This window comes from Choristoneura fumiferana, chromosome 20 (genome assembly GCF_025370935.1).
Source record: "Choristoneura fumiferana chromosome 20, NRCan_CFum_1, whole genome shotgun sequence".
Taxonomy (NCBI): Eukaryota; Metazoa; Arthropoda; class Insecta; order Lepidoptera; family Tortricidae; genus Choristoneura; species Choristoneura fumiferana.
The window spans coordinates 16,034,361-16,057,987 of record NC_133491.1 but is presented as its reverse complement, the minus strand read 5'-3'; the positions used below and the strand labels follow the sequence as shown (position 1 = coordinate 16,057,987).

At 36.5% G+C, this 23,627-nt stretch overlaps 2 protein-coding genes across 2 annotated transcripts; both read right to left on the bottom strand.

The window, feature by feature from the left end:
* Positions 1-7,687: 7,687 nt before the first annotated feature.
* On the bottom strand, positions 7,688-13,090 carry LOC141439285 (uncharacterized). The gene is made up of 2 exons (XM_074103542.1): positions 12,908-13,090; positions 7,688-9,895 (listed from the first exon to the last, which is right to left on the bottom strand). Exon 2 carries the CDS (start codon positions 9,891-9,893, stop codon positions 8,844-8,846), a length of 1,050 nt encoding a protein of 349 aa, XP_073959643.1. The 5' UTR covers positions 9,894-9,895; positions 12,908-13,090; the 3' UTR covers positions 7,688-8,843.
* A 3,236-nt stretch (positions 13,091-16,326) lies between these two features.
* LOC141439063 (uncharacterized) lies at positions 16,327-21,115 on the bottom strand. The gene is made up of 2 exons (XM_074103191.1): positions 21,036-21,115; positions 16,327-18,298 (listed from the first exon to the last, which is right to left on the bottom strand). The coding sequence occupies exon 2, from the start codon at positions 18,294-18,296 to the stop codon at positions 17,223-17,225; it is 1,074 nt and encodes a 357-aa protein (XP_073959292.1). The 5' UTR covers positions 18,297-18,298; positions 21,036-21,115; the 3' UTR covers positions 16,327-17,222.
* Positions 21,116-23,627: the final 2,512 nt, after the last annotated feature.

Here is a 23,627-nt window from a genome sequence, read left to right as displayed (position 1 = left end):
ACCCTGGTACGTGGTTCAATTTCCTGGATTGTACATTTTGCTACACTGTGATTTGTAACGTTACGTTTTAGTTATAATCGTCAAAAATATTGCAACTGAAATAGATCAGTTAACATTTTTTTATTTCGGCTTTCTCATATACAGTCATTGGTGCAAGTAATTGTTTGGTTACATGCTTGGGGTTGCCCATGAAACTGCGAGCTGTCATAACCAATTTTAAAATTATTAATCGTAACCAGTAGTTTATTCAAATATGCACATTCCCAAGGGTTTCCATGAAAATAAAATAAATCGAGACTGATTCCGGTGTTGCGAAGATTTGTAATAGTTTTGCGGCAGATGCATCAGTCTATTATCATTGAGAAATATTATTTTTCAAATTAGTACCGAGAAACGAATTTAAGTGTATATTTTCAATCTGGTTGTGGGACAGATCCACGTACTCCAAAGATGCTTGTGCTGAAATAAAGCTTCTGGAATATACATCAGCTCATTGTGATCAAAGTAAATCATCTGTATTTTAGTGAGGGATTTTATTAAATTAAACGTCTAAATATTTTATAAGGTTAATATGACAGACTTAATGTAGTTAGATTAACAGCATTCGCAAATGTTGTTGGGTCCAGTTCTGAAATTTCATTGTAATCTAAAAGAAAATAATCCATGTGGGGGAACATCTGGCTGGTAAAGAATGAGGGTACCTCTTTAAGATTGCAGTTGTGCAAGAACAATGTAGTCAAGTTTAACCCCTGCAACAGATCGGCTGGCGTATCCCGCATGTTATTATCTTTAAAGTCGACATAATTTAAACGCCGGCAATTCCGGAACAAATTCGAAAGGCAGATTTTTACCTATATATGAAATTGTTTCCATTGTCAATAGTTCTAAATTAGTAAAAGAATCAAATGTAAGGGCTGTTATATTGGTGACGTTAATGTTGCTCAGCTCAATATCCTTCAAGTTAGGATAGGCTCGCAAGCTTCCCAAATTTACTGTTGTGAAGTTGCATTCATTAAATGTATGCCGTAACGTTGGTATTAGTTTGTCCTGGCTGCACAACTTCCATAGTGGTCTCTTCTCTAGACCTAGAGCAGCCGGGCCAAGTGACGTCGAGGTCGGCAAGCGCGTCGCCGCACGCAGCCAGCGCACACGCCGCCGCGAGCCACCACGCCGCGACAGACATGCCTGGAAACAGCGTTTCTATGTAGTACTGCACAGTTTACAGAATAGCTACTATGTACGTGGTTACTACAGGAAGGACTCGACTGTCGCACTTGACAACCACTAAGTACATTCGTCTACCAACCGTCTCGCTGCTAACGGTGTTAGTACCATTCTACTAAGTAAGTATAAATAATTCGAGTGAAGTGAAATGAAACATTTTTGTTGCGAGAACAAAGTTGATAACATCATAGGCTTGCCAACTTTTGATATAAAGCGATAAATAATAATAAATAAATATAAATAATATCATGGGACAGTTGACACCAATAGATACTTAGAACAGTACATTGGCTGACTTATCGCAAGAATGATATAAGCGTTTTAAATAACATTGCACTATACACAGCTACAATGTTATCACAGAATTTTGTAGAGATAACAATAGTTTTGAAGATTTTATACAATATTTTAAGTTTAAGTACGCTTTGAAGTAATGAAAGTTTCATTCATTTGCTATTCAGTACGTATTTATCTTAATTTAATCGACAACGTTAAAAAAAACAGGATGTGTACGTGGATGATAGAGTTATGAAAATACTCTATTGTGCAGATTGGACTGAGCGAGACGGTCCGCGAGCCGTTGTTTTGCTCCATTATGGGCGTGTTGCATTGGCTTATTGGCCCCAAGTCTTGTTATGTCACTAGTCCAACATCGCAGATAATAAGAGATATAGAAACAATTATCGCTTGTATTTTTACCCGACTGATGACGATCGCAAACGTTCCGCTAGAGGCGCTGGTCGTGTTTCCATACAAATTGAGATTTTAACGCGAACGCGATCGAGACGTATTTTGTAACCGAAACTTACACTAAGGGTACTGGTATAATGCGTCTTGGATATACACACACACACACACACACACTTTCTCTTACTTTTATAATAAGTACCTATAGTAATAGTATATATTATTGCTTAAACTTTTTCTCTTTCTATCGTATTTTTTAATTTTCATTATTTTCAAAACCAAGCAAAATATTACCACTTATAAATAAAACCAGCCAAGAGCGTGTCGGACACGCCCAAAATAGGGTTCCGTAGCCATTACGAAAAAATTTAAGTAATATTTTTCTAAGGATGTCGTATTTTATCGCGGAAGGGTTACACATAATCGTGTATTTTAAATTTTTAGGGTTCGGGAGCCAAAAATGGCAAAAACGGAAGCCCTTTATAGTTTTCGACAATTCCATCTATCTGTCCTGTCAAAATAGAAAAATTTACTCGTCCTCAACGCGTGGCACATATATAGTTCGACAGCTCTTTTGAAAAGATAGTAAGGTTTCTCAAAAACTTCTTTGATAAAGTGAAGATTTCCGGAAATAATCGCTCCCAAAGTAGCAAAATTGTGTCCCCCCCCCCCCCCCCCCCAATTTGTAAACCATGTGTCCAAAAAAAGAGGCAAAAAATATGGAAAGGTAACGGCATAATAAAAACTTTCAACGAAAATTAGTTTGAACATGCTCAGATATACCGTTTTTGAGTTATTGCCGAAAAACTGCGCTTCTCAACAAAAGGATGCAAGTGCCGTGAAGGTACTTTTTCTGGTACTTAATAGATTTTAAGACTGCGTAGTAAGTGTTTTAATTGTGTTATAACGCACATAATATTACTTTATTTTTTTCGTAATGGCTACGGAACCCTATCTTGCTCGTGTCCGACACGCTCTTGGCCGGTTTTACACTGTATTTCGTTTGATATTCTGCATCAATAAAAAAAACATTATTTTTATCCGATTGCGAAGAAGGAGGGTTGCCCCGTATGTATGTATGTTATGTTGTACGTATGTATGTCTATTTTTATGTCCTCTCGTAACTATCAACCGGCTCAACTGATTTTGATAAACGATACGTCATTGATTTGTCTTGATAGCGCGAGTGACACTGGTACATGAAATTCATGAAAAATCAAAATGGCGGAAAAACAATTTTACTCAATCCTATCAAGTAGGATATCAAATGAAAGCTAATAATTAGCCGATTTTAAATATATATGGGTTATAATATAATACTTTTAATGTACCATTTTCACAGAAATTAAAAAATAAAAATAAAATAAAACATTAAATTTAAACAATCAAAAACCCGACTGCCTTAAAAATGAAAAGGAAGAAAATAGGTCTAGTGGCCTGAACTCTGTTAAGTAGCTACTTAATATAAAGAAAATCAGCCGGGACCCATTTAAATCGTGACCAGCTCAAAAATTCTTAGTAATGGGTCCCGACTGTTTTTTTTTAAATTAGCTACTTATCAGAGTTAGAATTATGACTCAATCACTAGACTTATTTTCTTCCTTTTAGTTTGATTTATTTATTTATTCATTTTAAGTCATGTTCATTACATTAGGTGACATATTATTAAATAGTAGGTACACAAATGGTAATGGTAATGGTGGTAGGTAGGTAGGTAGGTAGGTAGGTAGGGGTTTTTAAGGCAAAACTTGAAAATACAAACTGAAATATACCCACTGGTGGCGGTGTAGCACGCGGCACGGAATACCGAGGACCTGTGTTCGATTCCCAGTGCTGGTCTTATTTTTCTGGTTTTTCTGTGCATCTTTATTTCAGTTTGTATTTTCAATTTAGGTTTTACGGGATGACCGTAAAAGTAAAAATTTGGAATTGAAATAAAAAACAAAAAGATTCCAAAAAAAAACAATCTTAGTTGTTAAGGCAGTCGGTTTTGATTTTTAAATTTTAATGTTTTTTTCTTTCTTTCTTTCAATCAGATACTTACCATCTGAAGGTGACGTAACGCGCACGAGATGATTTATGACACAAGGATCAAAAGAGCTACAGTTGCCCTAGTAAATACTTATTTATTTATTATTGATGCACCTATTTCTCATATGTTTTTTTAAGATCATATCAAAGAATACGTCAACTTGCGTATAAAACAACTAAATTATGGATGGTTCGTGCTTACGTTATTCAATTTATCTTCAGGTTTATCTCAAATTTAGGTCAAAGTTCGCAAAAATTAACAACAAACTAAAATGCACCTAGTGCCGTCATCGCAAATACTATGTACCTAGCAAGAATAAGCTTAGAGTTCAGAATTCATCAATTCATCACCTTTTTTTATCAGTGATAAGTGTTTGTGTTAAAATGTTCGCACCGGCCAAGTGCGAGTCTAACTCGCGCACTGAGGGTACCATGCAAATTCAAACGAAGCAAAAAATCTTATAAATCCGTCTGTCTCCTTTCGGATTTTAGAGGTTGCCACCCCCCCAGAGGAGAATTAAACGAAATATCGCTCAAAAATCATTGGAACAAACACACAAAGAAACTGTGCAAAATGTCTTTCTACTTAAGCATTATTACCGTAATGGTGCATGCCTACAGACTTTATTTGATTGACAACCACTAAGTACATTCGTTTACCAAACCGACTTTTGCTAACGTGTTTAGTATTCAGTTACCAAGTAAATATTGAACTGAAGTATAATAAAACATTTTTTTGCAAGAACAAAGTTGATAACTCTCATTGGCATTGCCAACTTTTGGTATAAAGTCATAAATATTGTAACTGAAATAGATCAAGTAACATTTTTAATTTCAGCTTTCTCATATACAATCATTGCACAAGTCATTTTTGTTACACACCTGGGTTGTTCATTGTGCGCGAGTCGCGTAACACTTTTATTAAATTAGTGTATATTATATATAGCTTATTGGAAATATGAAATTTTCAAAGGGTTACCATGAAAATAAATAAATGATTTTTCCGGTGTTTTTGTAATGACAGTTCTGCGGCAGATACAAAGATTTCATTGAGAAATTTTTTTTTTATATGAAACGAATTTATGTATATTTTATCTTTGTGGAAATTAATGGGAATAAATGTATTCTGGAAGTTACTCGACTGGAAAGTAGGAGGGTATGTGTTCCCCGTTGTATGTATCTATGTCTATTCTTATGTCTCTGTAACTAATCAACGCTAAACATTTTGGGTAAAGAAATTTCATTTTGATTAAAAGTCAGATAGTGGGGGAACATCTGGGGTACAGAAATACCTCTTGAAAAATCAAAAATGCAAGAACAAAGTCAAGTTTAATCGATCCTATCAAGCATGTTATCAAATTTAAAGTCGATATAATTTAAACGCCCAATTCAAACAAATTCGAAGGCAGATTTTTATAATTTAAATTCCCATAAATATTTAAATTAGGAATCTTAAGCTTTATATTGGTGACGTTAATGTTGCTTAGCTCAATATCCTTCAAGTTAGGATAGGCTCGCAAGCTTTCCAAATTTACTGTTGTGAAGTTGCATTCATTTAAATGTATGCCGGTAATGTTGGTATTAGTTTGTCCTGGCTGTACAACTTTCATGGTGGTCGCTTCTCTAGACCTAGAGCAGCCGGGCCAAGTGACGTCGAGGTCGGCAAGCGCGTCGCCGCATGCAGCCAGCGCACACGCCGCCGCCGCGAGCCACCACGCCGCGACAGACATGCCTGGAAACAGCGTTTCTATGTAGTACTGCACAGTTTACAGAATGGCTACTATGTACGTGGTTACTGCAGGAAGGACTCGATTGTCGCACTCTTATGTCGCACTTGACAACCACTAAGTAGATTCGTTTACCAACCGACTCGCTGCTAACGGTGTTAGTATTCAACCAAGTATAATATTCGAGTGAAGTGTAATGTGAGTGTAATGAAACATTTTTGTTGCGAGAACAAAGTTGATAACCTCATAGGCTTGCCAACTTTTGATATAAAGAGATAAATAGGTAATTAGAACAGTACATTTGGCTGACTTGGCTTATCGCAAGAATGATATTGAGCTATTACGCGATAGAAGACCGCAGTAGCCGTTCGGGCTTTATTCTAGGTAATATTAACCACTTCATTAAATTGTACGAATTTCTTCATTAAACTATGTAAATATAATAAGTAAACTAAAAAAAATATATAATACAAAAGTAAACCTAAAATAAGTAATAAATAAGATCTGAATAATGCAAAAACTTCATAAATAAGTTTCGCTAAATTAACTTGGTGTTTTCTTTTTTCGTTCAGCGACATCCTTTCTAACTATTTTCACTAATCTAAGTCCTCGACGATTCGTTTTATGGTTTTCATTGTCAAATGACGAAAAAATAGACGATCTTACAAATCAAATAACCATTACGAATGCACGCCACTCTTCCGGCGCTGTCCGCCGAATACAGCAGAAACGGCGCTTGCGCCCCCCTCCTCGCGCCCGCGTCGCTCCTTTTTGCACGGCGAATAAGGACAGCAGCGTACTTCTGGCTTTACTCCGCGTTAGAAGTGAGACATACGTAATTGTGGCTTTTTAAAAATATTTTTTTACTATTTAATTATAAAATATTAAAATTATTATTTAAAGTTATAAACATGTATCTTGACGTGTAGAATTCAATTTTACAATAAAAAATAAAAGCCCCTATGATGATTTTGGCTCTTATCGTAGGATACGACGAAATCTTCATTAGAAATTGGACGCCCATCAGCGTCTGCGGAACTATTTAGGGTCTAACAAGACGCAGATGGACTTCAATTGCACTAGGGTTGAATAACAGTCAGTATAAAGTAATCAATCACTTCACTCACCAGTTGCAACGTGCAGAACTCTAGAGAAGTACTTGGGGTCTAGGAAGCTGGGCGTTGCCAGGTGTCTCTCGCAGGGCCCTTTCCAAGTCAATGTAGATGTGCAGATGCGTGTTACTTCTTATTCCACTGGTCGAGCTGGTGGACTTTGCGAAGTGGATGTGGTTTCTCCGCATGCGGCTGAGTCCAGCTTGCTGTATCAGAGGCCAGCAGTGACTGGAGGTACCATGTACGACACTAGTGTATTTAACCTACAAGGAAGAAAGAGGCTAATCGATAACTATTACGTGTGTGTTGAATAAACTTTTTTTTTTATATGATTTACTAAGTAATTTATAATGATAGTTAAACAGATAAGATTGAGATGCGGTTTTTAACTAATTGTTAATGATTTTTCTATTGTCACTTAACAGATAATATCATTTTTCTAGAATAGTAAGGCAAATAAATTAATAGAAAGTAATTAGTTGATGTTTATAAATTGTTCGTTAATGATAATGACAATTCATTCATAGGGCATATTTATCTTTAATTCGATTTTTACCATCAACATCATCATCATCATGTCCGTCTATATAGTCCCATTGCAGGGCACAGGCCTCCTCTCAGAATGAGAGGGCTAGGGCCGTAGTTCCGTCCGTATTTAATATTCAAAGTAGCAAATCTCTATGGAGAGAATCAGGAGCTGAACTCGATTTAAGACGTGAGTTATCCGCGTTTATTTCATTTCATTACCATTATTAGCCAAGTTTCCATGTTAAATAAATTGAACAAGTAAATCAAAAAGCATGTGGTGAATATTATTCATTCCTATTGTTATAAATGACGGAACAAATATAGTACGAAATCGGTACATCTGTACCCAAAATCGGTATATGACAAAAAACAACACAATACAATACAAATATTCTTTATTGATCACCAAAAGCAGTACAGTGACATTACAAAAATAAAAAAAACAGAATATTCGGATTTAAAACATACAATGTTCTTTAAAGATTATATTAAACATACAATAATAATTATAAAACATAAAATATTCTTTAAAGGTTATATTGAGATGTGAGCAAATTAAATTTTTCAGTCAAGAAATTAAGTGCTTAAATTCGAAATTGCCTATAAAGTCGATTTTCAGGCGTTGAATCCATTCTTGGACGTTATGGGTATTATGGGCGTAGGTGGTCGTTTGCAGCAAGCTGATATTCCATATGCTACTAAGCACCCTATTATTCTGCCTAAAGGCCTCATAAATAGTTCACTACTTGATAGAGAAGGAGCATAGAAATTGGATGGCATAAAATTATTTGTAATATTAAGCATAATTGCTTTAAGCCGAATTAGCGATGTGCATACTCATCATTAGGTACGCATATTTTTTTAAACTCTTTGGGGGTAGAATTATCAAAAAATGTGAAGTCTGAGACACAAAAAATATGAAATACGAGAAGTTGATTAAAACGTGTTCTTCAATAATATCATTTTTTCCATACAAACTTTCACCCCCCTTCATACCCTTTAAGGGTAGAATTTTCAAAAATTGCGAAATATGTGTCCAATTATAATTTTTGAAGAGTTTTCCCAAAATTTCACAGTCATAAATTTAGAAATAACCATTTTTTACCCCATTAGGGAATTAATTACGAAAAATCCTTTCTTATCTCGTGTACATGTCATAAAAGGAAACTGTGCAAAATTTCTTTCTAGGTTCAAGGGCTTAGGCTGGGCGTTGATGAGTCAGTGATGAATGAATCAGGACTTGTATTTATATATAGATTATTTTATCATTGCAAGACAAAACGTACAGACAAAGAAACTGAGTCGTGTACCGGGGTGGAACCTTTGTTCTACTAATGTCATGTTTACATCCTGTACATCTGCCAAAGAGATTATAATAAAATTGATTTGAAAAGGTTCCACCCTAGTACGTGGTTCAATTTCCTCGATTGTACATTTTGCTACAGCTGTGATTTGTAACGTTACGTTTTAGTTATCATCGTCAAAATATTGCAACTGAAATAGATCAAGTTAACATTTTTTTATTTCGGCTTTCTCATATACAATCATTGGTGCAAGTAATTGTTTGGTTACATGCTTGGGGTTGCCCATGAAACTGCGAGCTGTCATAACCAATTTTAAAATTATTAATCGTAACCAGTAGTTTATTTAAATATGCACATTCCCAAGGGTTTCCATGAAAATAAAATAAATCGAGACTGATTCCGGTGTTGCGAAGATTTGTAATAAAGTTTTGCGGCAGATGCATCAGTCTATTATCATTGAGAAATATATTTTTCAAATTAGTACCGAGAAACGAATTTAAGTGTATATTTTCAATCTGGTTGTGGGACAGATCCACGTACTCCAAAGATGGCTTGTGCTGAAATAAAGCTTCTGGAATATACATCAGCTCATTGTGATCCAAGTAAATCATCTGTATTTTAGTGAGGGATTTTATTAAATTAACGTCTAAATATTTTATAAGGTTATATGACAGACTTAATGTAGTTAGATTAACAGCATTCGCAAATGTTGTTGGGTCCAGTTCTGAAATTTCATTGTAATCTAAAAGAAAATAATCCATGTGGGGTAACATCTGGCTGGTAAAGAATGAGGGTACCTCTTTAAGATTGCAGTTGTGCAAGAACAATGTAGTCAAGTTTAACCCCTGCAACAGATCGGCTGGCGTATCCCGCATGTTATTATCTTTAAAGTTGATATAATGTAAACGCCGGCAATTCCTGAACAAATTCGAAGGCAGATTTTTACCTAATATTGAAATTTTTCCCATTGTCAATAGTTCTAAATTAGTAAAAGAATCAAATGTAAGGGCTGTTATATTGGTGACGTTAATGTGGCTTAGCTGAATATCCTTCAAGTTAGGATAGGCTCGCAAGCTTTCCAAATTTACTGTTGTGAAGTTGCATTCATCTAAATGTATGCCGGTAACGTTGGTATTAGTTTGTCCTGGCTGCACAACTTCCATGGTGGTCGCTTTTCTAGACCTAGAGCAGCCGGGCCAAGTGACGTCGAGGTCGGCAAGCGCGTCGCCGCACGCAGCCAGCGCACACGCCGCCGCGAGCCACCACGCCGCGACAGACATGCCTGGAAACAGCGTTTCTATGTAGTACTGCACAGTTTACAGAATAGCTACTATGTACGTGGTTACTACAGGAAGGACTCGACTGTCGCACTTGACAACCACTAAGTACATTCGTCTACCAACCGTCTCGCTGCTAACGGTGTTAGTACCATTCTACTAAGTAAGTATAAATATATTCGAGTGAAGTGAAATGAAACATTTTTGTTGCGAGAACAAAGTTGATAACATCATAGGCTTGCTAACTTGATATAAAGAGATAAATAATAAATAAATATCACGGGACAGTTGACACCAATAGATACTTAGAACAGTACATTTGGCTGACTTATCGCAAGAATGATATAAGCGTTTTAAATAACATTGCACTATACACAGCTACAATGTTATCACAGAATTTTGTAGAGATAACAATAGTTTTGAAGATTTTATACAATATTTTATGTTTAAGTACGCTTTGAAGTAATGAAAGTTTCATTCATTTGCTATTCAGTACGTATTTATCTTAACTTAATCGACAACGTTAAAAAAGAACAGGATGTGTAGGTACGTGGATGATAGAGTTATGAAAATACTCTATTGTGCAGATTGGACTGAGCGAGACGGTCCGCGAGCCGTTGTTTTGCTCCATTATGGGCGTGTTGCATTGGCTTATTGGCCCCAAGTCTTGTTATGTCACTAGTCCAACATCGCAGATAATAAGAGATATAGAAACAATTATCGCTTGTATTTTTACCCGACTGATGACGATCGCAAACGTTCCGCTAGAGGCGCTGGTCGTGTTTCCATACAAATTGAGATTTTAACGCGAACGCGATCGAGACGTATTTTGTAACCGAAAACTTACACTAAGGGTACTGGTATAGTGCGTCTTGGATATACACACACACACACACACACACACACACACACACACACACACACACACACACACACACTTTCTCTTACTTTTATAATAAGTACCTATAGTAATAGTATATATTATTGCTTAAACTTTTTCTCTTTCTATCGTATTTTTTAATTTTCATTATTTTTCAAAACCAAGCAAAATGTTACCACTTATAAATAAAACCAGCCAAGAGCGTGTCGGACACGCCCAAAATAGGGTTCCGTAGCCATTACGAAAAAATTAAGTAATATTTTTCTAAGGATGTCGTATTTTATCGCGGAAGGGTTACACATAATCGTGTATTTTAATTTTTAGGGTTCGGGAGCCAAAATGGCAAAAACGGAACCCTTATAGTTTCGACAACTCCATCTATCTGTCTGTCTGTCTGTCCGTCCGTCCGTATTTCACAGGCATTTTACTTGAAAACTAAAAGATGTTTTTTTTTTATGGTAAGGGGGCAAACGAGCAGGCGGATCGCCTGATGGTAAGCGATACCGTCGCCCATGGACACCTGCAACACCAGAAGAGTCACAAGTGCGTACACCAACACACCACACCAATACGACCACACCAACCCCACTCATTGGTGTAACGAGTACACCAATGAAATTTGGAGTACAGATGTCTTGTCAAAGCCGCTATTAAGTTTTGTAGTTAAATTGCAAAAATAAATATTTATAGGGGGGGAGGGCACTCCATACACGTAACGGAAATTATATAAAAAAAACGTTAACTCGCATCAACGCGTGGCACATATATAGTTCGACAGCTGTTTTGAAAAGATAGTAAGGTTTCTCAAAAACTTCTTTGATTAAGTGAAGATTTCCGGAAATAATCGCTCCCAAACTCCCAAAGTAGCAAAATTGTGTCCCCCCTTCCCCTATCTTGTAAATCGTTTGTCCAAAAAAAGAGGCAAAATATATGGAAAGGTAACGCTTATTCAACGAAAAGTAGTTTCAACATGATCGGATATACCGTTTTTGAGTTATTGCCGAAAAACTGCGCTTCTCAACAAAAGCTCAATGGCTACGGAACCCTATCCGTGTCCGTGTCCGACACGCTCTTGGCCGGTTTTACACTGTAATTCGTTTGATATTCTGCATCAATAAAAAAAACATTATTTTTATCCGATTGCGAAGAAGGAGGGTTGCCCCGTATGTATGTATGTTATGTTGTACGTATGTATGTCTATTTTTATGTCCTCTCGTAACTACTCAACGGCTCAACTGATTTTGATAAACGATACGTCATTGGATTTGTCTTGATAGCGCGAGTGACACTGGGTACATGAAATTCTTGAAAAATCAAAATGGCGGAAAAACAATTTTACTCAATCCTATCAAGTAGGATATCAAATGAAAGCTAATAATTAGCCGATTCTTAATATATATGGGTTATAATATAATACTTTTAATGTACCATTTTCACAGAAATTAAAAAAAAAAAATTAAATTTAAACAATCAAAAACCCGACTGCCTTAAAAATGAAAAGGAAGAAAATAGGTCTAGTGGCCTGAACTCTGTTAAGTAGCTACTTAATATAAAGAAAATCAGCCGGGACCCATTTAAATCGTGACCAGCTCAAAAATTCTTAGTAATGGGTCCCGACTGTTTTTTTTTAATTAGCTACTTAACAGAGTTAGAATTAGAACTCAACCACTAGACTTATTTTCTTCCTTTTAGTTTGATTTATTTATTTATTCATTTTAAGTCATGTTCATTACATTAGGTGACATATTATTAAATAGTAGGTACACAAATGGTAATGGTAATGGTGGTGGTGGTAGGTAGGTAGGTAGGTAGGGGTTTTTAAGGCAAAAATTGAAAATACAAACTGAAATATACCCACTGGTGGTGGTGTAGCGGTATAGCACGCGGTACGGAATACCGAGGACCTGTGTTCGATTCCCAGTGCTGGTCTTATTTTTCTGGTTTTTCTGTGCATCTATATTTCAATTTGTATTTTCAATCTAGGTTTTACGGGGTGACCGTAAAAGTAAAAATTTGGAATTGAAATAAAAAATACAAAAAGATTCCAAAAAAAACAATCTTAGTTGTTAAGGCAGTCGGGTTTTTGATTTTTAAAACTTAATGTTTTTTCTTTCTTTCTTGAAATAAAGATACTTACCAATCTGAAGGTGACGTAACGCGCACGAGATGATTTATGACACAAGGGTCAAAAGAGCTACAGTTGCCCTAGTAAATACTTATTTATTTATTATTGATGCACCTATTTCTCAATATGTTTTTTTAAGATCATATCAAAGAATACGTTAACTTGCGTATAAAACAACGAAATTATGGATGGTTCGTGCTTACGTTATTCAATTTATCTTCAGGTTTATCTCAAATTTAGGTCAAAGTTCGCAAAAATTAACAACAAACTAAAATGCACTATGTACCTAGCAAGAATAAGCTTAGAGTTCAGAATTCATCAATTCATCACCTTTTGTTATCAGTGATAAGTGTTTGTGTTAAAATTGTTCGCACCGGCCAAGTGCGAGTCTAACTCGCGCACTGAGGGTACCGTGCAAATTCAAACGAAGCAAAAAATCTTATAAATCCGTCTGTCTCCTTTGCGGATTTTAGAGGTTTGCGCCCACGCCCCGAGAGGAGAAGCGAAACGAAATATTGCGCTCAAAAATATTGCTATCACAAAGGAACTTTTTATCAAAATGTATTACTTAAGCATATATTCGACCGTAATGGTGCATGCCTATCAAATCTCGAATGCATACTTTAAAAAGAGCATCATTACGATAAGAGCGTCAAAAATGGTTGTTTCACATTAAAATAAGTCATACAGTCATACAAAGAGCGACGTCTAGAGCTAGATCTGCCAAAATTAGAATAGAAAAGAAAACGAGGACATTTTATTGAGACATCAAATTTTGCCTCCAAGCATCAAAAACCTTTTTAAATTAGTGAAGATACCCATTTGAGAGGACATTCCTTGAGACTGATCAAGCAATATACTACTCGTAGATAATATTTCCTAAGCAAGCCCAGCCAATGAAGTAAAAAAGAATATCGCGTCTACAACAGTCGGGCAGAGTTCCATCTTGACGTGATCCCTCGGGAAACGATTTGATAGTTATTTATACAAGGGTTCCGCAGCAAATTGTTAGTTATATCCCACTTAAAAAGCTCTATGAAAACACAGCAAGTAGTAAAGTTCAGCTGGGTGACACGACAACTATTTTATATAAGAACGGTTAAAGAAGCACTCTGACAGGAATATTATTCTAAATATGTAAATGAATCATTATTTCCTTTTATTACAACTATAATTGATAACAATCGTGCTTGAATGAGAGGAGTGCGTGTGTGTGGGTGTGTGTGTTTATTTCTCTTTTACACTAACAGCAAACAGTAGGGAGTGGGCTGATTTTCAGGAATACGTATAATACTTAGGCTTTTTTATTCAGATAATCTCACGAGTTAAAAGATATCTTCAGTTTAAAGCAGGGTGTCTAAAAAAATAATAAAATCCCACATGTTCCTTTTCACAATTTGTATTTATTTTGAAAGATAGGTATCGTATTTATTACTTCACCAAGGTGAATTAAATGTCTATAGCGATTACTAAACATGACGTTATGGCTTCTACTTAATCTATTTTGTAAATGGTTTTCTTGGACATTGACCACCAGAACCGCAGTAAACACAGAGAGCTAAGAATCACGAAGCATTAAGAATAGAAAGTTTATTTTTTACAATGTCTCTTTTTCCGCGTAGCTGCGCAGGGTAGAGCCTTTCTCTATAGATATTACAGTGCTATCATTCTAGCGGGGTGCGGGGTGCGGGGTGCATCCCCAGCCAACTTTTTTTCGAATATCTTCCATGTACAGACTTTCAACCCTCTTCAGCTTTATTATATTATGTTGCCTTAACCCGCGGCTTCGCCCGCATTTAAAATAGCGTAATGCCGTCTTAATCTTACCTGAACTACGCTGATCATTTTTTTTTTAATCTGGACCCTGCAAGTATATCAATTTTCATAATGATAAGTCCAGAAATGAGAACATTTCCACACAAACTTTACCCCACATTTTACCCCTTTAGGGGCAATTATATCCATTTCACCTACATAGATAATTTTTAATTCTAATCGACAACTTGTACTTATACCTATTTTCATACTTCTAAGTCCAGAAATGAGAAAATGTCCATACAATCTTTACCCCCACTTTACCCCTTTAGGGGGGAATTTCATCCATTTCACCAAGACAGATAATTTTTAAATGTAATCGAGAACTTATACACCTATTTTCATACTGCTAAGTCCTGAAATGAGAAAATTCCATATAAACTTCACCCCCCTATTTCACCCCCTTAGAGGAAAATTAAAGTATTATTTACATTGATATATTGAAAACAAAACATAACGCAAACAAAATAAATTAGGATACAATATGATTCATCATCATCCCAGGCTATATACGTCCCACTGATGGGCACAGGCCTCCTCTCAGAACAAGAGGGCTTGGGCCATAGTTCCACGCGGGCCCAGTGCGGATTGGAAAATTCATACGCACCATTGAATTGCTTCGCAGGTTTGTGCAGGTTTCCTCACGATGTTTTCCTTCACCGCAAAGCTCGTGGTAAATTTCAAATGTAATTCCGCACGTTAATTTGGAAAAACTCAGAAGTGCGAGCCGGGGTTTGAACCCACGACTTGAGAGGCGATAGGTCAAACCACTAGGCCACCACGGCTTAACAATATGATTGAATTGCAAGTATTGAATTTATTAAAATAGGCTAAATTAAGTTAAAATGTTATGATGACGTCATGAAAGTAGGTACAGTCAAGTGTAAAATTAAATACTAATTCAAAGTTTCAAAAATATATAGGTACCACAGAGTCTTATTCCGACGCAGGCCGTAATATTTATGAGTGGTTCGAATAGATACTTATTTTTGCACTTGACTGTACAAAATAAAAGAAAGAGAGAGTAATCAAATTAAATAAACCATTTGTAGTTAATTAGATCATACTTGTATCATGAAAGAATTCCTGTACTGAATACTAATATGCCTTTTCCGTTAAAAATTTAAATAGTTGTATGACATTTTTAACATGAAACTACCGACCGTGAGACTCACTCATATTATATGATAATATATCGGATAACTCACGTCTGAAATAGAGTTTAGCTCAACATGTTTCGGGCTAATCCGTAGCCCTTCATCAAGGAGCGACGCGACTCGGCGGCTGCTGCAATTTGCGCACTGTGCGCCATCACTCTGCTCGCGCGACCCCGATAAACTCGATTTCAGACGTGAGTTATCCGTTATACTCGTATTATCATTTAATATAGTTGTATGTCATCTCATCATCATCCCAGCCTACTTACGTCCCACTGCTGGGCACAGGCCTCCTCTCAGAATGGGCCCAGTGCGGACTGGGAACTTCACACCATTGATTACTTCACAGGTGTGTGCAGGTTTCCTCACGATGTTTTCTTTCACCATAAAGCTCGCATGTCATCTAATTATAAAATATATCTAACGTATAAAAATGGAGGTGACAATATTAAATTAAAATCTGTTAAAATTGTTTTATTAAAAGTGTTTTACACTTACACTTATTAGAAGCTTAACTTTTGTAGACATGTTACATTTGCTATATAATAATCGTCATGATGATTCATTATTTAAAACATAGCTTGGTTACACAATATACGGTCGCTTGTAAAGTATTTATTAGGCGCTTAAAATTTGTCGCTGATTTATTTAATTAATTCAGTAGAAAAATAATTAAATTTGAAGGCAGAAATTACAATTACAACCCATATATCGTAAATACTTTAGAAGAAGAGTGCGCTTTCTGCTACCAAGTGTGGTTCACACGTAATAGAAGGCCCCAACCTTACATTATGCTCCTATTATAAACAATAAACTTTTTCATTTTCAGCTCGTAAACAGTGTCGTAACATGCAGGCTACCTTGCTTGCAACCCCCCAAATAAAACCCTCGATCTTAATGTGCTTGTCATGAAACCCGTGGTCGGTAAATGAGTCATTGCGCGTACACATTTTCTTGTCATGAAGCCCACGGTCGGTCGCATGAGTCAGTGCCCGTACTGATGGCGCTGCGCCGTGCGCGTGCGCGTGCGCGCGCTCCTGCTGCAGGACCACATGCACACGCACGTTGCGGCGCATGCTGAGGGAGGTAGAGGGCGGCGCTGCCAAGAGCATATTCTAAGGTATCGCCAATATTTGGAAGAATTATATTTTTTCTTTTACAAATATAAAATTTTACTCGCAAATGTGATGAAAAACATTGTATGTCGCACGGGCGGTACTAGAATTACGAACATCGACTCATTAAAGCCCTCAGTCTTCGACTTCGGGCTTCTATAGACTCTCGTTCGTAATTCCTTATTTACCGCCCTTAAGTCACAATGTACTAATACTGCCGCCTCATAGTTAGTTAGTAAGTTAATTTTCAATTTCGGCTTTCTCATGTATAATCATCGGTGCAAGCAATTTTTTGTATGTGCATGCCTGGTGATGTCCATTGTACTGCGAGCTGTCGTATCTAATTTTAAACTTTTTAATCATAACCAGAAGTTTATTCAAATATGCACATTCCCAAGGATTTCCATGAAAATGAAATATATTGAGACTGATTCCGGTGGAATGAAGATTTATAATAAATTTCTGCGGCAAATGCGTCAGTCTATTGTCATTAAGATATAATTCTTTTAAATTAGTACCGAGAAACGCATTTGAGGGTATATTTTTAATCTGGTTGTGGGACAGATTCACATACTCCAAGGATGGGTTGTGCTGAAACAAAGCTTCTGGAATATGCAGCAGCTTATTGTTATCCAAGTAGATCCACCTTATTTTAGTCAGGGGTTTTAGTAAATCAACATGTAAATATTTTATACGGTTATATGACAGACTTAATGTAGTCAGACTAACAGCATTCGCAAATGTCGTTGGGTGTATTTTTGAAATTTCATTGTGATCTGTAACAAAATAATCCATGTGGGGGAACATCTGGCTGGTAAAGAATGAGGGTACCTCTTTAAGATTGCAGTTGTGCAAAAACAATGTAGTCAAGTCCAACCCTTGCATCAGATCAGCTGGAGTATCCCGCATGTCGTTATCTTTAAAGTTGATATAATTTAAACGCCGGCACTTCCGGAACAAATCTGAAGGCAGATTTTTACCTAATATTGAATTTTTTTCCATTGTCAATAGTTGTAAATCAGTAAAAGAATCAAATGTAAGGGCTGTTATATTGGTGACGTTAATGTTGCTTAGCTCAATATCCTTCACGTTAGGATAGGCTCGCAAGCTTTCCAAATTTACTGTTTTGAAGTTGCATTCATTTAAATGTATGCCGGTAACGTGGGTATTAGTTTGTCCTGGCTGCACAACTTCCATAGTGGCCCCTTGTCTAGACCTAGAGCAGCCGGGCCAAGTGACGTCGAGGTCGGCAAGCGCGTCGCCGCACGCAGCCAGCGCACACGCCGCCGCGAGCCACCGCGCCGCGACAGACATGCCTGGAAAGTCGAAACATAGCGATTCTAGAGTTTGGCTAATGAAAGATGAACCCAGCTATTGTTTGAGTGGCAACATTATTCAAATATCATGGGTAAACAGACCAAAGAGTATAAGAAAACAGACACTTGAGTTGAGCTTGTACAGTCAACTACAAAGAGATGTATCCAAGTTAATCTTACAAAATGATGTATCCCTGCGGATGCCATAATTAAGTAGCCATAGAATGTGACAAATATGGTATCCACCAAACCTGACAGAAACATGTATGCTTTAATGTGCAGTATTTATGTATCCCCTACATTTCCCCTGAAATGTACACTGACAACCTTAATCTAATATTTTTTTCTTCTCTTTTAAAATATGGCTTTTCTCTCCTAATTAATAGGACAATTTTGCCAGTGTCAAAGTAAACTCTCTTTGAGAGGCACGTTGTACGGTGGTTGTAGTTTTTGCAACTTGAAATTCCAGAAACCACGTGGAGACCACTTGCGCATTAAAAATGTCAGACACAAGAGCAATATAGAATATTGTGATCACTGTTCACTGTTAAGGTTAATCGCCGCATAAAACACTATCAAAATTATACTTCAACTAGCCAAAGAAACAGAAATAGCAAAATTAGATATTGTCTACATCCGCCATGTTCGAATGGTACAAATCGAATCCCTAATCTAATATCTACTTATTCATAAATTGTGACAACTGAATTGTGATAACTGAGATCAATACAATTTATGCCATAAAGATTAGATTAATTTATTTATTACCTTTTGAAAAAAAATATATTATATTTAAAAAATCAAAAAACCCGACTGCCTTAAAAACTAAAAGGAAGAAAATAAGTCTAGTGGTCTAGAACTATCAAGAAGCTCATTTAAGGTTCAACAGTCGGGACCCATTACGAAGATTTTTTGAGCTGGTTACGATTTGAATTGGTCCCGACTGTTGAACCTTAAATGAGCTTCTTGATAGAGTTCTAGACCACTGGACTTATTTTCTTCCTTTTAGTTTTTAAGGCAGTCGGGTTTTTTGATTTTTAAAATTTAATGTTTTTTATTTTATACTTTTTTGATATTTCTCTGAAAATAGTTGATTAAACGTATTATAACCCATATATATTTTCATCACACTTGCTCGTAAACAGTGTCGTAACATGCAGGCTACCTTGGTTGCAACCCCCCAAATAAAACCCTCGACCTTAATGTGCCTGTCATGAAACCCGTGGTCGGTAAATGAGTCTTTGCGCGTACTGATGGCGCTGCGCGCGTGCTGCAGGACTACATGGACCACCACATGCACACGCACGTTGCGGCGCATGCTGAGGGAGGTAGAGGGCGACGTTGCCAAGAGCACAGCCTAAGGTATCGCCAATATTTGGAAGAATTATATTTTTTCTTTTACAAATATAAAATTTTACTTGAAAATGTGATGAAAAACATTGTATGTCGCACGGGCGGTACTAGAATTCCGAACATCGACTCATTAAAATCATATCCAAGTAAATTTTTATTTGAAATTATGTACTTGAAATCGGCGTAAAAGACTGCCGCCTTTTGCCTGTAACACAACCAAGCTATGTTTGCACCTCGCGCTTTACAAGAAGAGTTCAAAAATGTATAATTCAACAAATAGGAGACGAAACTTTTAGCATTAACAGCTTTCATTCTTTGTCGCCGATACGCATCTTACGAATTTTCGTCTCCTATTTGTTGAATTTAATTTTTTTAACTGTTTTTTAAGTGCGAGGTGCAAACTTACCTTGGTCGTGTTATACATACCTACCTTTAACTAACACTACACACCTACCAATACACACACCTACCTATCAATATATATACGTAATAGACAGCTATCGTAGCTATACATCTATATAGAAGACATTTAGTCATGGACTCAACCGCTTGGTGGCGCTTTAGTCGAGACCACAAATATACGTGAAGTTAGCTATCTATTACCAGTATACACACTCATCTATGAGTGGGCATTGGTAAATCGCGAATTACTTATCTGTCCTTTTGTCACACTCGCACTTAATATGGTTTCGAACAGAATTGGGTTAGTTAGTGTAATGTTATGTACAGAATATGATTATATACATGAGATGTAGCCTAGTAGACTAGGCTGAGCCTGTGTCTTAGACACCAGTTTCTTCCTATGCCATTACTAATTGGCGAATGCGATTATTAACTACCATAAATAGTGCAACAATAAATAACAGAAAATAAAAACAATTACTTAAATTAGAAAAACATTGTGGTTATCAATCTAATATAAATTAATATAAGAGGGTAAGAAGCAATGAGTTCGAACCAACTGGCAAAACAGGTATGAGGTACAACCACTGAAAGTTAGAACTTTATTTTTAATTTTATTCGTAGTATGAATTTAAAAAGGGACTTCTCCGCTCCGCGTTTAAGCGTGTGTGTGTGTGTGTGTGTGTGTGTGTGTGTGTGTGGTTACTTTATTTTTGAGTTATAATGAACTTAGGGGGTATATATTGATGATTTTATTAATTTTGTTGTAGATTATAGGGCCAAGGACACATTTAAACCTCTGACAAAATGCCGTTTTATATTTAGGTAGCGGACAGACCCTGCCCTTACGTCGACCCGTACCACTGGCAGGGGTAAATTTAAGTTTACAGCGTTGGGAGATTAATGTTTCTCTTATAAAAAATGTGTTACAGATATTGCGCTATTTCCAACTTATGCTAATCAAATTGACTCAATTGCTTACCTTTGCATCTATTTCTTTTGGTTGCACGGAAAAACAGCACTTGTTTTGTGTTGTGCGTTATTGATCGTACTGGAGAAAAAATAAAATAATAATATGACGGTACTCAAGCTGAGCGCAACTTTTTATATAATGAACCGAGCTGGTCACAGTTATTAGTCATAACATAGGTTAATTTAATTATTTCGTGTCTAATTGGTAAGCGTTGCTTGGCATTACAATTTTTACCTATAAAAATTGATAATGGTCTGTTTTAAATATTAATATTAACGGCTGGCCTTCTTGTGGCGTTTAATTGCGTTTAATTCGACCGCCTTAGTGTTGCCATACAAACGTTACTGATTAGGTAGTTGATATGCATTTAAATTATTATTTTCAACTTTTGTTTTTATTATTTTAGATTTATTCGATTAGTGCCGCCTTCTGACGTTCGTGCCGTCGCGGCATTAGTCTTATAAGTTTAGTTGTAAGTTAAAGGGTCATACTGAAAACCAGCGTTGCGGCTTGCCGTGGCAACACGCTGAGTATGGCCCTTTATGCTTCTTTCGGCACAATGTCTTTATCTTTTTCTTTCTTTTTTAGTATGTAAGATTATGTAATAGGCGCGACTGTTTCGAGCGAGACTGCGAGCGTGCGTGCCGGGCGGTGCTCATAGCCCTAGTGAGTTAACCCACGCCGGCGTGGGGTGTTTTGATACTTACAGAATCGCACCTATATCGCGGAGTGCGCCGCACCTGCTTGTGGGAAGCTTGACAACACTGCTTCTTTCAGTTCTTGGTCACTTGAACCTTTCTCCCTCTGGCTAAAGTAGTATCGTGTAACAACACAACAAAAAAGCATCGGCACAAAAACGTGCATTAAAAACAAAATTTTATAACCTACTTTTCTCTCTTATATAGTTACTGGCTGTTAACAGATGTCATCCAAAGTCAAAATACCACAAACAGAGGCCGTATTGCCTAATGTTTCTGACGCTCGTGATCGCAATCAAATGACAGATTTCGCATACAAAAACTGACATTACGCATTACCGCAATACGGCCTCAGGACTTAACACGCTAAAACACATGAGTAATATTTACCTCGACGTTTCGACCTTATTACAGTGGCCGTGGTTACGAGTAGACTGAAGTGTAGGGTCAAGTGGGGTGTCAGTCACAGTCAAGTCTGCCTAGCAGCGCGTTTCGTGTGTTTAGAGTGATAAGTCATGTTTGTGGTATTTTGGCTATGAGTGAAAATCACTAAAGTTTACAACGTCAGATGTCCTCCAAATCCAAGTTTTTTTGCAAAAAAAAGTCTGTTTATAGACGAGTCATTACTTTAGAAGCTTTTCGAGCGTATTAATTACTTTTTCATACGCTGCCTTGTCACCTGTTCATTACAAATTTAATTTTCGATCCTGTAATTCACTTTCATTATAAAAGTGTAGCTAAATATTCTGAAAATAATTACTTTTATCATGTAGGTACTGGAGAATCCTTTTCAGCCAAGTATAGGGTTATTAATTGAATGTCCTAGCATACGTGTTCTTATCTAGGTCAGCAAGGGTTGGCGTCGCACTATGCATTTAAATTGGCTTTTTGAGTTGCCATAGAAAAAAACGACAGGTAATTTTTTTATACGTTAATACATAATACACTTCATACCTAAACTTGGAATATTCCGTACAAAATACGAAATCCTTAGAAAAATATTACTTAAAATTTTCGTAATGGCTATGGAACCCTGTTTCGGGCGTGGCCGACACGCTCTTGGCCGGTTTTGTTTTATTTGTTTGTATATAAACTAACGTAATACATATATATATATATTAAATTTCGTTACATTTGTGTGTCTTTGTGAATGCGAATAAATGTCTTCTTTCTTACTTTCTTACTTGTTTCTTTGAGATGATTTATTTCACAAGCTAAAGAGCTACTTACAGTTGACCCTACTAAATATTTATTTATTATTGATGCACATATTCCTTAATAATAATATGTTTTTTTTTGTTTAAGAGATAATATCAAATAATTCGTTCAATTGCGTATAATGGAACTAAATTATGGCCAGTTTGTGCTTACGTTATTAAAATTATCTTTAGATTTATCTTAAGTTTTGGTCAAAGTTTGCATAAATTAACAACAAACTATTATAAATTAAATTATAATAAAATAAATATTTAAGGTGGGCTCCCATCCAGCAAACGTGTTTTTTTGCCGTTTTATGCTAATGTCTAATGTTGTATAGGTACGGAACCCTTCGTACGAGAGTCCGACTCGCACTTGGCCGTTTTGTTTACTTTGCCCGTGCGAAACCGTTTCCTTTATATAAACTCGCGCCAGCTCTTGGAAACAGCTGAGCGGAGCGAGGATAGGTAAATGAAGCGTTCCTATTGGTTCATTAAAATCACATTCCTCGCAACACATACTCGCACATCTCTGGTTGAAACGCGCTCTTAAGAATTTGCTCACGAACGACTCCCTAGGCGGAGAATTCATACATCTAAGAACGTTCAAATTTTGTTTTTAGTCATTTAATTAATATTTTGTATAGGTCGGGATGATAATGATCTGGGGGCACGGTAATGATCGGTCGAGCGCGAAGCAAACACTG

Coding starts and splice junctions, on each gene's coding strand:
- LOC141439285 (XM_074103542.1), bottom strand. CDS start 9,893: ATGTCTGTCGCGGCGTGGTGGCTCGCGGCGGCGTGTGCGCTGGCTGCG.
- LOC141439063 (XM_074103191.1), bottom strand. CDS start 18,296: ATGTCTGTCGCGGCGCGGTGGCTCGCGGCGGCGTGTGCGCTGGCTGCG.